This window comes from Anas acuta, chromosome 9 (genome assembly GCF_963932015.1).
Source record: "Anas acuta chromosome 9, bAnaAcu1.1, whole genome shotgun sequence".
Classification (NCBI taxonomy): Eukaryota; Metazoa; Chordata; class Aves; order Anseriformes; family Anatidae; genus Anas; species Anas acuta.
The window spans coordinates 20,938,915-20,952,618 of NC_088987.1; the positions used below are offsets into that span (position 1 = coordinate 20,938,915).

The 13,704-nt window shown below is 41.4% G+C and overlaps 1 protein-coding gene across 1 annotated transcript in view; it reads right to left on the minus strand.

Moving 5' to 3' along the window:
* Positions 1 to 13,704, minus strand: part of EPHA4 (EPH receptor A4) — a 95,330-nt gene that overhangs the window by 15,087 nt on the left and 66,539 nt on the right. The window contains exons 6-11 of the mRNA XM_068691519.1: positions 11,895 to 12,019; positions 10,541 to 10,700; positions 9,375 to 9,486; positions 4,202 to 4,260; positions 3,283 to 3,396; positions 2,917 to 3,102 (exon numbers count right to left, since the gene is read on the minus strand). Coding sequence (XP_068547620.1) covers positions 2,917 to 3,102; positions 3,283 to 3,396; positions 4,202 to 4,260; positions 9,375 to 9,486; positions 10,541 to 10,700; positions 11,895 to 12,019 — 756 coding nt within the window. The remainder of the gene's footprint in view (positions 1 to 2,916; positions 3,103 to 3,282; positions 3,397 to 4,201; positions 4,261 to 9,374; positions 9,487 to 10,540; positions 10,701 to 11,894; positions 12,020 to 13,704) is intronic.

The window sequence follows — 13,704 nt, forward strand, 5'->3', positions numbered from 1 at the left end:
ATCTGGGTATTTGCAGAAAAGGATCCAGTATCACCTCCCTTCTAAAAGTGAGCAATGGGAGGAGAGAAGAAGGTAAGTGACTTGTTAGAGACAGAATGGCAGGAGCCCAGTCCCAAGATGAGCACTGTTAAGCCCACCTGAAGTCAGGGGATCACCTTATCATCAACACCAGGCTGGCATGGCAGCCCAGCTGTTTGTTCTAGCTACTCGAACTAGCAAGTTTCTTCCTATATAAAAGGCACTGACCAAGAGAAATGCTGCTCTTGTACTTCCTGTGGCAGCTCTGAAGACGAAAACATTGTGAAAACAGAAGGGATCAACGGACACATCACTGACTGCACATAGCTCAATTCTGTCTTGGTATCACATTTCAGAACTGCTCAGCAACTGCACCAGCAAGTCTTTGCTCCAGAACAACATGGTATGAAAACATGCAGTATTTTAGTACCGAAAGTTCCCATCCTCATTTATATCTCTGTGAGTTTTTCATCAAGATGATTTTCCCTTTATTTTTCAGGGATTTCCCTTTTTGAAACAGTCCTTTTATTCTTTTTTGGGGGTTAGAAAACAATGTACTACGAGGACTACTGACTGGTTTTACATCATTTCAGTTAGACCAACATATATGTGAGACACATCACTTATTTCACCTATCATTAATTTAGTTCACCTTTCCAGTTTCAATCTAGCCTTTGCAGGCCACTTACTGCTCCGATTCTCCTTCCCCTTTCCAACCAGTATCAAAAATCTTAGTGTTTTGGTCACAAGCAAACTGGCACGCCTGTGAATGCCAGTCTGGCAGCTGAGCCCTTTCTGATTTGCATGAACAAAGCAGGGGAGAGACAGTATGGCATAAAGCAAACTATTCTGGATGTAGGGCTTAGTGACCTTGGCTGAGTACTCGCATCCTTACGGACAGAGATGTAATAAAGTAATATCCTCTCTCTAATTCACCTTTGCCAGCATTCTTTGGTAAAAAGAAAGAAAACTCCAACCAAATCTGCATGTGTCACTGTTTCATTTATCCTTTGCAACTGTGACCGGAATGCTTCCACTGAACAAATAGAGCTAAATGAGTTTTAATTAACCTTCCTCAATCAAAAGACACTATGTCAACGTAGAAAGGAAAAAAGGGAGACTCTTTCAGTGCATTAACACATAATTTCATTACTCAGGCACTTCTTTAGCAGAGAAGAGGGAAAGAGAGAGGAGAAGTTACCATCAGTGAGTCAATTATTAAAGTACTTGACTAGCAGCCAATAATGTATTCACGGTTTTTTGCTGCCTCTCTCCCCTCAACCCCCACCTACTCCACTATTTATCTCACATTTTAATTTTAAGTTTATTAAATGCATTCATTTATCACAGCATTCAGAAAACCTACAGAGAAATTGAGATAAATGTCTTCTTAAGTAGCCCTGTTTACCAAACACGCGAGCTCTGAGGTAAGCAAGCTGGCTTGCTGCAGGAGCAGTGCTCACTGCGAGCCAGGCAATGAAGCGTTCTTGGGTCAGGCTGCTACCTCCTCGGTGAAAATTTCCAATCATTTTAATTCAGTGACAACTGCATTATGCAAATGCAGACAGCCATTTATAACTGCTAAAGCTGTAATAGCTAAGGGGGTTCAAGCCTCAGTAGGTTTTCAACATAAAGACTCCCATGTTGCCTTGCTTTTACAGAGGTGCTTCAAAAATTATTGCCTGCAGCGAGCACTGTGAGCTGACCACAAACACCCCCTCTTTGTTACAGCAACAACAACAAAAGAGAGACGAGAATCAGACCTGAAAAATTTAAACAAAGCATTATTTTAAATTTCAGTTTTGAGGGAGGCCTTCAGTAAATGACAGGCAAAAAAAAAAACCAAACCCCTGTTTTCCCTAGCAGAATTTATCTTGAAAAGCCAACAGTGACACTCAGTACGAGCCCCATCCCACAACTGTTAGAGGGGAGAGATGTCCAGAAACGTTACATGGCAGTGTAAGCATCCAGCTCCTGCTCTAACAGCAGCTCACAAGCTCACTGTCTGCTTTCATTTTGCTCTTTCTGCCCTGAGAACGAACCCCTATGTCCAAAGGGTCCCTTAGGATTAGCAACCAGTGTCAGGCTTTGCCAACACACCACCTAGTGTGGTTGGAGTAGGGACAATAACTACATCATTTCAGTGGTGTTTCATCAAGTCAGACCCAAGTGCATCTGTCTCACAGGTGTATTTTCAGTTCAAGCCTGGAAACAGCATCCGGTAAGCTCTGTCTTTGTCTTTCTAAGGCAGGGTTCATGGCACAGTGAATGCTAACAGACTTAAACAAAAATAAATAAATAAATAAAGCAAAAAATTAATCAAACAAAAAAATCAGCCAGGTAATTTCTGCAAAGTGCAATTATCACACCTGTAAATCATTAAAAAAAAAACAAATAAGAAAGTTTCATACTAAAACAGAATACTTCATTTCAAAGGCTTGCTCCTTACATCTGTGCTTTGTACCTTAAACATATGACTCCGTAGTTTTGTTTTGGGATTTTTCTCCCAACTATTTTAAATTCTTTGCTCACCATCTGCTTTTGCCTATCCTGTAACAATCAGCTCAGACTAGCAAAGATGTGAAAGATGCCTGCTTGGCATAGCAAAAAGGAAAAAAAACAGTGAACCCCTGCTGTATTAATTCCCCCTACAAAATCTTGTACAAGCTGCCTACAGATAGAGTATCATCTGAAACCATAAACCCATTTATAGCTGACAACGAGATTAATGACTTGTCCCACACTGATTTCCTCCTATTAGCTATCAGTGGATCTTTTCCATCTGTCATTTCACAGGAAAGAGGGTAAAAAACCAGCAAAACAAAAGAAAAAAACACCCACAGACTTTATTTCTCAGTGACTTCTAAATTGGCCTTGTCATGAAAATGACCTACTTACATTTAGTAACTACTCCTTCCAAGTGGATGATATTGGGGTGGTCAAATTGTCCCATGATGCTGGCCTCGCTCAGGAAGTCTCTCCGTTGTTTATCAGTGTAACCAGCTTTTAGGGTCTTAATAGCAACACAGATCTCTCTTTTTCCTGGTACTTTGAGACGTCCACTGCATACTTCACCAAATTCCCCTTAAGCAAAAAGGCAAAAGAATCCATGATCATGAGCATGGAGCACATGTTTGTACTGTCAAGATGTTAAATCGGTTCATTCTGGGAAACTGTCATACAAAGATCACAGGATCCCACGTTTCCTAAAAACAAATTTTAAACTATATTTACTGCAAAAAATGCAAAAGTTCTGGCACTTACCCACACCAATAACTTTTTCAATCTTTATGCAGGAGGCATCAATTTCTTTGGCAAATTCCCTCACAGCTTGATTTGGATCCTCATATGTAAAAGGATCCACATATGTTCTAACACCTGCAAGGCAGAAATGTTTTATTTGAAGTCACTGATCTACATGCTGCTGAACACATAACATATGAGACTGAAGCCTTAATGATATACAACAGCAAAGAGAGTGCACAATAAAAATGTACTGTAAGCCAGGAATGACTGATGAAAGAAGGAAGGCCTTAATGTATTTTTTCCTCAACGTGATTTTTTTTTTTTTAACGTAATCCTTTAATATTTCCCAATATTGATGTAAGGAAACAGACTTTTGCCAATAAATGAATTTCACGAGTCATTGCCATCAATCACTGCCAGGCCAACAGCCTGGCCATAGACCTGTGAGAATAAAAGACATCACATTTCTTTTTTGGGATCCAAGAGCTCAGGTAATCGTTTTAGTAAGTGGATAAGTGGAATGGAAGTAATGGTAGGATTCAGTCCTAGAAACAGGGCAGCAAAGTTCGCATTTACTTTCCTGCAGGACTGCCTCTGGTCCATCCAAAAACTGCCTCTGCAGAATATTGTGGTGAAAAGTCATGCCTAGACAGCCTAGATAGTGTGATTTTTCATAGAAATAGAAATCTTTCAATGGAAAGGAATAATTGAAAAATTTCATGAACCTTTCTCCCAACTCAAAAATTTTACCCAGATGCTTTTATTGCCCCTGTTACTAAAGTGCCTAGTTTGGAAGGAGGATGGTGGGAAGCAAGGAAAACAGAAACATATTCATCTCATGAGGAGTGTCATCTCTTATTTGCCAAGCATCTGAACATGGAACATGTTTTGTGAACCGAACCAAAAAAAAAATGCACCAAGCACAACTGCCTTTTACCTTGGTTCAAATGTTTCTCCTCATCTGCCTCTTGCTTAGCCTTACTGTATTTACTGCGCCTGTCAGAACAAAAAAAAAGAACATTACAGTTCAAAATAAATATCTTACTTTGAGACAAGCTCTGTCTTCTTAACCTGCCGAGACTCGAGCTGTTTGCACCTGCCACGACCTGTGCTTGGCAGCTCCCCTACAACAGCCCGTGACACAACTTACACTTTCCAGAAGGGTAGGAGACTCCTCTCCTCAAACTGCTCTAAGTGTTATTGGCATCAACAAAGCATTAGGGGAAACACAGATCTCCATATTTGCATCTCGGCATTTAAACAAAGAAAAGAAAGCTTGTGTTCCAGCTACTTTTTCTTCAAATGCACATTTGCAATACTGTGCAAAAAAAAAAAAAAGGACTAAATTGCTTTTTAGCATGAACTTCTATAGATTTAGATGCTACAACAGAGGTGTTTTGGTAGATTGATTTTCAAACCCAATTAGGCAAATGCCAATACCAACACTCTTCTTCAACTACAAATTTAAAGGTGGAAGCAGTCTATTAATGCATAAATCAGGGTGGTAGCAAAAAAACCCCTGACCATCAAAAATGCAGATCCTGAGGATGTTGTTTATTCTTTTAATCACTGTACAACTGAGGGGAGTAAAGAACTCCTGATGTCAGAGGTCCTCTATTAAGCCCGAGTTGGACACAATAATACAGTGCACTATGTTAATTCTATAGATTATTATTTCTACAAGTACACACATGATTTTGTATCCAGTTACAAATTTAATTAGTCCAGCTTTAAACTTCAATGGACAAGCTGTATTCAGAAAAGTTAATGCAAGAGGTTAATCCAATAGAGAGGATATGTAGCTCAACCAAATGTGCATTGGGATTTGAAGTTCCCCAAAATCTAATGGTATGTAGATGTAGAGATTTTATTTTGAGTATTCATGGAAAATTCAGAACCAGGCACAAAAGCAGACATTGCCAAAGAGAAGGGCTTGTTGTTTACTCCTCAGCTTCCTTGTCCCTATGGAAGTCAGCAGCAAATCTCCCAGCACATCAGACCCCAGTTAGTCACTGTCAAGAGCCTGGATTGGAGTGAGGAAGAGGGAAGGAAGAGAAACCAAGCCCAGAGGAAGGGTGGTGAGACTGGTGGTGCCTGCAACGTGCAACCCGCTGCCTGGAGCGGGGCAGGAGCTGACCAGGCCTGGGGCACCAGGCCGAGACTGGGTTAGATCTCTGAAAACAGTGAATAGGCAGAGGAGATAAATGAGAATGGGTGAGAGAAAGACCTAACAGCAGATGTGAGATGAAGAGGATAAAATTTGGAGAAAACGTGACTTTGAGAGCCTTGGTTTCACTTCCCTTCTGCCTGGCCTTCAGGGAACAGCAGCTTCCCGTCACTCCCAGCTGAAAGGCCACGTCCTAGCTTTTGTCTTTGCAACCCTTTAGTGTTGGGGATTAAATACACTATTCTAGTAATGAAAGCTATAAATTGCACATGAACAGAAGGAAAAAAATCCAGTTTAACATGTGAAGACTACCTGATCTTTGAACCAAGCCTCGCAGCTCCCAGCATCACCAACAGGACTTGTGTTCAGACACAAGAAGCAGGTACATACCCAACCATAAGTGGCTGGGAGCTTTTTTTCTTGATGAAAGTCAATTAAACACAAATGGCACCAAATCATAACAAGAGCCTTATTAAAAACCACACTGGATCCAAACACCAATTTAAACCATTTTTTTGCCTGAGGACTTATGGCTCTGGTATAAAAGAGCTGAGTGAAACTGAGGGACTACGTTCTGCTCCCGGTGCCTGACCTGAATCAGGAGGAGAAATCTCACCCAGTGCCACGCAGGGCTAAGTCAGCTTAGGGGGACTGCAGAGGGGGTTTCAGGTACAACGTAACTTCTCTCAGAGGAAAGAAAAAAAGAAGGAAAAAAAGAAGAAAAAAAGATCCTGCAATTTAAGCAGGACCCTTTCAAATTCATATTATTAGTCTTCAGATACAGATGGGAAAAATGAAACACAAATGGCTTTGCATGAATGCATTTTAAGTATGTAAAAATGCTTTAAATCTTATTTCTAAAAAGTAAAATCACCCTAACAACAGATACAAATAACCTTCCCCCACTAAAACCCAAAGACATGCAAAAAGCAGAGGGAAACAAAGGGATTGCTGTTCAAGCAATATAATTGTAGCTTATTAACGTTAAATAATACCTTCCAAACTAACTACCTGCTTCCACCTCTGCCCCTGTCACCTGCTGACCTTTCCTGCCTGGCTTGGGGCAGGCCACTCCTGCCTGCCATTGTCCCCTGGCTGCTCGGGGCACCTCACCTGAATGGCAGAAGGGAGCCTTTGTCATAGGCTTGAATTCCGTAATTACAGGGATTTGGGCAAGAGTGATTAAATAGCCGTATTCAGGAAAAGAACACAGAAGCTTTCAGAAGCTGCAGGGGTCAGAGACATAGGGAAATCCACAGGTGGGGCCTGGAGATAAGGAGGGGAAGGTCTCTGCCCGGCCGGAGGTAGCGGCAGAGGGTATTAGCACGCACTGAGGTGAAGCAGCATGGAGCCCGCGCCCCCACAGCCCATGCTGCCCCTTTCTCCACCCCAAAGAAGAGGGCTGGGGGTGCTTCAGTGCAGAAGGTAAAGCAATCTATCTGCCAGAAAAATTTCCGATGGTAACTCTTGAATGACCAAAGGAATCTGTAGGGCCAACTTACTGCAGCCAAACCCCTCCAGAAAGCAGCTTACTGCTTTACACTTTCCCAAATCTTTTAAAACTCTGTCACTGTAATTTTACTCTGTGCTCCTACAGCGTAGGGTTTAGAAACACTCCTGCTACCTCTCCCGCATCCTGCTGTCCTAACCTCAGTAAATTTAAACTAACATTTAGGCAGATTACTTCTCACGTTGACACAAACACCGTGGTCGCAGGACAGACCCAAACAGCTTGAGCTGCCTAAAGGCAAAGTCTGTTGACAAATTCTGTTGAGAAGATGAATTTGGGGATTTGAGTAATGACTTGAAAAAACATAATGCTACATTAGTAATAACAACCTAGAGTTCAAAACTGGGCACCTCCAGCATATGTCCAGTTCCCACACTTGGCTCATGGATGCAGAGAGGCCATGTCCGCAGGCCAAAGCACAGTTTTGATTGTACAAATATGACTTCTAGGTCACAGCTATATTACAAAACCTCCTCGTGGGAACTCTATGGACAAAGAAGCATTTCCTCAGCTGAAGTAATTTTGGAACAAAGTATAATTATTTTGCTATTAACTTCAGCTGGTATAGGAACATCATGAAATATCCCCAAAGCCCACACCTCTAAATGACATTGGTGATGTGGTTAAAATCATGTGTGTAATAGTGAATATTAAAGTCGGTTCTGTTTATTGAGAACTACTTCCAGCTACTGGAGAGCTGTGTATTGAGGAAGGTTGCTAATTAACAAGGCACATGCATTAGTATGCACAGAGCAGTTTCACTGTCCTGGTATTTCATTCATATTGCTATTATATCTTTCCCCTTCCACAGCTTCCCTAAGACCTACCGGTATGGAACTACGGAGCATCTCTGAAGCCACTGCCACCAGACTACTTCCACCCCCATTCCCACCAGTGCTTGGACCAACCTCTTGTCCATATAGCCCACCTGCCTTTTTCTTTTTTTTTTTTTTTTTTTTTTTTTTTTTTAACTCAGTCCAAGTTAAACACTTGTGGGCAGAGATAACTGAACAGACAACCTGAGCAGGGAGCAGACCTGGCTGAGCAGGCACCCACACCAGCTTGTCTATCAGCTACCTGGCTCCAGGCAGCCTTTCCTTTGACAGCTTTATGGCTGATACTAAAGAGAATCAATATGAGGGCAAGGGGCTGACATTTCATTTTCTAAAAAGTGATCCATTGAGGGCCAATCACCAAGCAATGTTTATCAGCCTTGGGAAGTGACATTTTTTTTATAGGGGGAGGAGGGGAAGGAATCATCTCAAAGCAACTCGACAGGCTCAATTCTCCAAGGTGGCGACTCATAATTAGAAATCCAATGCATCCTGCTATCAATCCTGCCTTAAATAATAAAGTGATCAATAAAAGTGGAGAGGAGATTAAGTCATCAAGCTCAGTGATGCTATTTTCTGTTGCAATGGCTTTTAATAAACCTGTCTCTCCACATTACATTTTCATATGGCCTGTTCTTCTTTCTTATTGCCAGCATGGAGGCTTTGAGGTGAACACCCACAGAAAGCTGTAACAATGCTTGACTACTTTCCAGATATTACAGCTATAGTGACTTAACTGCTCTTTAAGACAATTTGAAGTGAGAAAGTAAATCAAGAAAATTTGTGTGCATTTATGGCTGATGCCATTAAACTGATCAACAGAGGTTGACAAAATTTGCATCCCTCAGATCCCACGCTTCAGATGCAGTAACGATATGTCCAATTTTATCTCTGAATTACATTGAGGCAAAATCATGCTGATCTTTTTAAATGAGACTGAACATAAACTTGAAGACAAACACTCACACTGTGTTTCTGCTACACTGTCCTCCCATTTGCAGGATTGCTCCTGATGCACTGGTTGAATTTGGGAATGAACAAGTACTTGGTAGAAGTATGGTTCTGCTCTGATCAAATAACCATCAACCCATTCTGCTGTGTTACTGCGTATGATGCTGAATGACTGCAGCTTCTACTTTACAATCATTTCCACACACAGTGGAAGGACTAACCCAAAGACTAATGCAGACTCAGAAAGCCTAAGACAAAATCACAAGCACAGCAGTCTGATAGCTTAGTTCATAACAGTGTGGTTGTTTATTCCCTGTGTATCAGGAGTCAGTCCAAGAAAATCTACTGTACCCATACCCATTAAACTTAACTTCAAATTACACTAACCACAAATCTCTAGTTGGCTTGATTCTCAGTGCCAGTTATTGGAACCAGCTTTGCATTTCAAGGGCAAATAGAGCTGGAACTATTGCCATTACATCACATGCTGCTGTGGTACTAATGTTGAGAAGATCAAAGCTACATGGGAGAAGGCTTGTAATGCAAATGCACTGTTTATGATGCTAATCAAAGAATTTAGCTTTGTTTGGAGGAGACAAAAAGCTCCCTCATGAAAGAGAGAAGGGGGGAGAGAAGCTTAAGTTCTTACCTCCTGCTGATGACAAAGGCTGCAATGAGAATGACCACAAGAACAACACTGCCAGCCACTGAAACAAGCAGCACTGTGGGATTGGTACCATCGCCAATGATGGGGGAAGGAACTGGAAACAGAAAAGAGAGCATTAGCGTCAGACACCCTCAAAATATCAACCTGGGCAGCACTCAATGAGGCTTTCTGGCTTGTGAAGGTAGTTTAGAGTAGGGCTCAAATCTACTTTCAGGCCTTTATTATATAGTCATTTCACACAATTTTCCAAGAGGGCCCTAATTAGCTGAAGACGTGATGTTTGATAATGATTTGGGGAACTTCAGTTCACTGGGAACAAGGACTCCCTCTCCTTCTCCCCTTCAGTGTTGCTCAGAGGGTATAATGGCTATTTCTTTCACCTTCCTAATTGCTCTCCACTCTTCTTTCCTCTTTCATTTTCTCTCAGTGGGGCCAGATGATCACTCCCCAACTGACACAAAGAGTAAGTCATTTTAAAATGTCTTCCGTCTTCCTGCTGGATTGATTATTTTCAGCTGTTAACATCCTGAAGGATGTTGCCACTGACTGGCATGACCTTAAATTGATTTAAACAGACTTTTATGTCCAAAATAAAACAGGCTTGGTCACATCACCTTCCTACCACTGAGAAGCAAACATTTTGGGGGGCAAATTTGCATGTTACCCTGAACAAAGGGAGAAGCTGTACTAACAACATAGTTCAAACATTCTGTCTTTATATGACTATGTAAGGGAAAGTGCAAATATCTGAGCTGATGTAGGACACCTAAGTGATCTTTGTCAATAGTTGCAAAGGAGAGCAACAGGGTTCCATTCCCCTGCAAATGACACGCTCCAAAAAACATCTGCACACATTAAACAAAATAGGTGCATGTATCTCTGAAGCATTGGTGGCTTCCAAGCATTTGTAAGCTGTGTATCTCCTTGGGCCATTTGAAGCATTTTCATTGTTAGTGTCTAGGATATAACATAGGTGTCTAAGGTCAGATTTATCATACCACTAATAGTCATGCAGCCACGGAGGAACGTTTTCCCAGAATAGATACACCACAGTCCGATTAACCAACGGGAGACTCCCAACACACGGCTCAGTTACATTTTCACTCCTCACTCAAAGAAAAGAAAGATATCAGCGGGCATGTTACTACCTGTGTTAGTTGTGAACTCAAACGGTCCGCTGAAGTCTCCGTATCCTGCTGCTGTCCTGGCCCGCACATGAAACACATATGAAGTCAGAGGGTTCAAACCTTTGATGTCAGTATTCCTGGAGGCTGTCTTCACAATGCGATAGCTGCGCTCGTTTTGGTCCTAACAAGAAAAGAACACTGCAGTGATCAAGTAAAAATGCCTCACTGCACCATGAACCATGGAATCCCACTTCCTTGCCAAAACTGTTATGATGAAAGAAGATGAGTAACACCGATGGAATTCTCAAAATACGTCCCGAGGGCTTCTGCTGTCTGCCTTGCTCAATACCCCTAGCGCTGAGTGCTGCATGGGGCTCTGAGCAAGCCAAATAAGGGTGGTGAGACAGTAGGTATGATGCTCATATATCACCGATTACTTAAGAAATCACACAATGAAATCCTTTGGAAAATAGCCAAGCCTTCAAATATGATCCTCCTGATGAACAAACATTTTACTCATCCATGCTGGCACTCTTTTTCTTCCTACCAGCCAGAAGCTGTATCAAAAAAAATGGTAATGTATTTCAAAAAAGAAAATGTTCTGAAAATGTCTTCCACAAATCCAATCTTGAAAATTTTTCTATTTTTGGCTGGAAAATGCATCAGAAAATGCATTAATCAAGTTTCCCTGAAAAATCGGTTGCCTTCTTCTGTATGTGTTGGGGAAGCAAATAACACAATTATCTTTATTGAAAAAAAAAAAAAAAAAAAAAAAGTACACATATACATGAGAGAGAGTGCAAGCAAGACCAAGTAATTGTCCATTTCTGCAGAGGACCTTCAAGGAAATAGCTTTCTTCATAGTTTCATAGTTCCATAGTTGAGAAGTTATTTGCAGGAATAACATCTCTGTGTAACTTGGAAAGTATAAAGAATGTAATTTTCTTTCCTTATTCTCTATTAAAAGCCATCCAGCCCACACCATCACTCTAAGCAGAAGCTATTGGCAAACAGATCTGATTACCGTATTATATACTTCATTATTATACTTCTGTCTATGATGTAAAGCTAATGTCTCACTTCTGCCCAACATTATTGATTCTCATTATAAATATGCTTGCTACAAAAGCTCAGTTCCAAGGTAAGAAAAAAATAGCAAAATAAATTCCTACCATGCAGCTGGAACAGCCTATAAGTCTTACTATTTCAAGCAACCATTCAAGTGCATGAAATCCTTAATTGGATATTATTAACCTGAACCTATTCAGTTTCAAATGATGGAATCCTACCTGGAAATAAACCGAATGGAATGAAGTAAAAAAACCTCTTTCCAAATTCAAACAAAGCTCCTTGCTTGTCTATTTTTGAGCAGTACCTTTTCATAGTATTTGACTTCGTACTCCAGAATGACTCCATTTGGCCTGTCGGGTTCTAGCCAGGCCAAGGCAACGCTGTGCCTCGTTATCTCTTTAGCCTGGATCAACGCAATTGGGGATGGAGCTGCCAGAAAGAAAAAAAAGAAAAAAAAAAAGATGTAAGCAATAATTTAGTTTTAATAAGACACAGCATAACATATGCACTTTCAGAAATTATGTTTTTCTTGTGTGGGGGTTAGAAGCATTAAGTGTTTTTCCTGTTTTCTCTAACAAATTTGCATTTAATTTCTCTCTAATAAAGGTTGCTCTTAGATGCTGGGCCATACTGGACAGGTAAGATTTGGAGTAACACTGCGGTTTCCTAAATACCATAATGTTCTTAATTCGTAGGTACAAACCTTCACAACAGGCTGACAGTGAAAGATTCTGCTTTTTTTTTTTTTAACCTTTGTTAGACCCAGCACACAGACTTGTCCCTGTGTTTTGGTCCATAATGATTCTCTTCTTCCATGTCCTAAAATTAACTGGTGTTACTTCATTAGCTATTCACTCTACAGGAACTATGAAATTCCTGACAGACCAATCTGGTTTTCTCTAAAGCTGAGAAAACTTTGCCACTGAATTAAGTAAGAGCAGAATAAAGCTGAATACATATGAACTGGGACCCTCCCATGAAAACCAGAAAACTTGTATTTCAGGAGTCGGAGCCAACCTGTGCTTCCTAGCTTGCCCTGCTTACACCCGCCCATGTCTGTGAGCAGTGCCTGGAGAATGAGGAAGCTCAGCGCCCGGGGGCCAGATTCGGCCTTTGATAGCTCCTTCCCAGCCAGGAGATAGCAGAGACAACTGGCACAACCAGACCCCGTCCCACGTGGCACTGTACAGACGCGAGGAGCAGAAAAAGCAGGACGTGGGTAAGGGCTGCCTGGCTTGGGGAAAAACCCAACCGAGCAACAAGCTGCATGCCAAGACCCTTTAAACTGTATCCGTGTGCAGTAATAAGGGCTGCCATGCAGAAGATAATGGGAAGCATCTCATTGTGCGCCCTGCTCAATAGAGCCCCTGCTAATGCTGAAGTTCAGGTTTTTGCCTGGCCGGAGGACAATGCGTTCTCCCTTTGACTGTGATCGCAGCAGATCCATGGCAGTGCAGGAGGAACGGGGTTTCTGAAGATTTATGAACCCGGCTGCCCCTTTCTTGCCGTCGTGTTGCTGTGTGGTCACGTCTCTAGCCAGCTGTTATCAAGCTCTTTTGATGCTGACAATAGCTGGAATAAATGGTGGAGTCTCCAGGGATAAAAAGGGACATTCATGAAATTTTTAATCTTATCTAACAAAGCTGTCCTGTATAACCAGAGATTAGAGGTCTTCCCAAATTGAATATATTTCTTCTTTTGTCCCCTGAAGCTGTAGATACGTTGCTCTTTTTTGCCTCCTTCCCTTTCTTTTTGCTGCTTTTTTCTACCCTTAACGTTGGGATGACGATCCATGAAAGCGTTAAAGAAAGAAAAAAGTATCCTTGAAACATATCCTTGAAAACTACCAAGAAAGACAAATAAATAAAACAGTCACAATAAATGAAAGGAAAATTGAATGTTGAAAGCCTCAAACCTACTTGACCATATCAGACAGCTCTGATGGAAGTGAAAATAACCAGTAGACGCCACAAAGTCACAAAAGGGTGTCTCCTCTTGATGTGAAACCATCAGGGAGCTGCTTCCTGATTTACTATCTGACAGTTTGGCATCTCTGTTAGAAATGCCTCCAGAACCTCTCTCTTTTTCCCTGTCTGTCTCATGCAAAGGCAAAC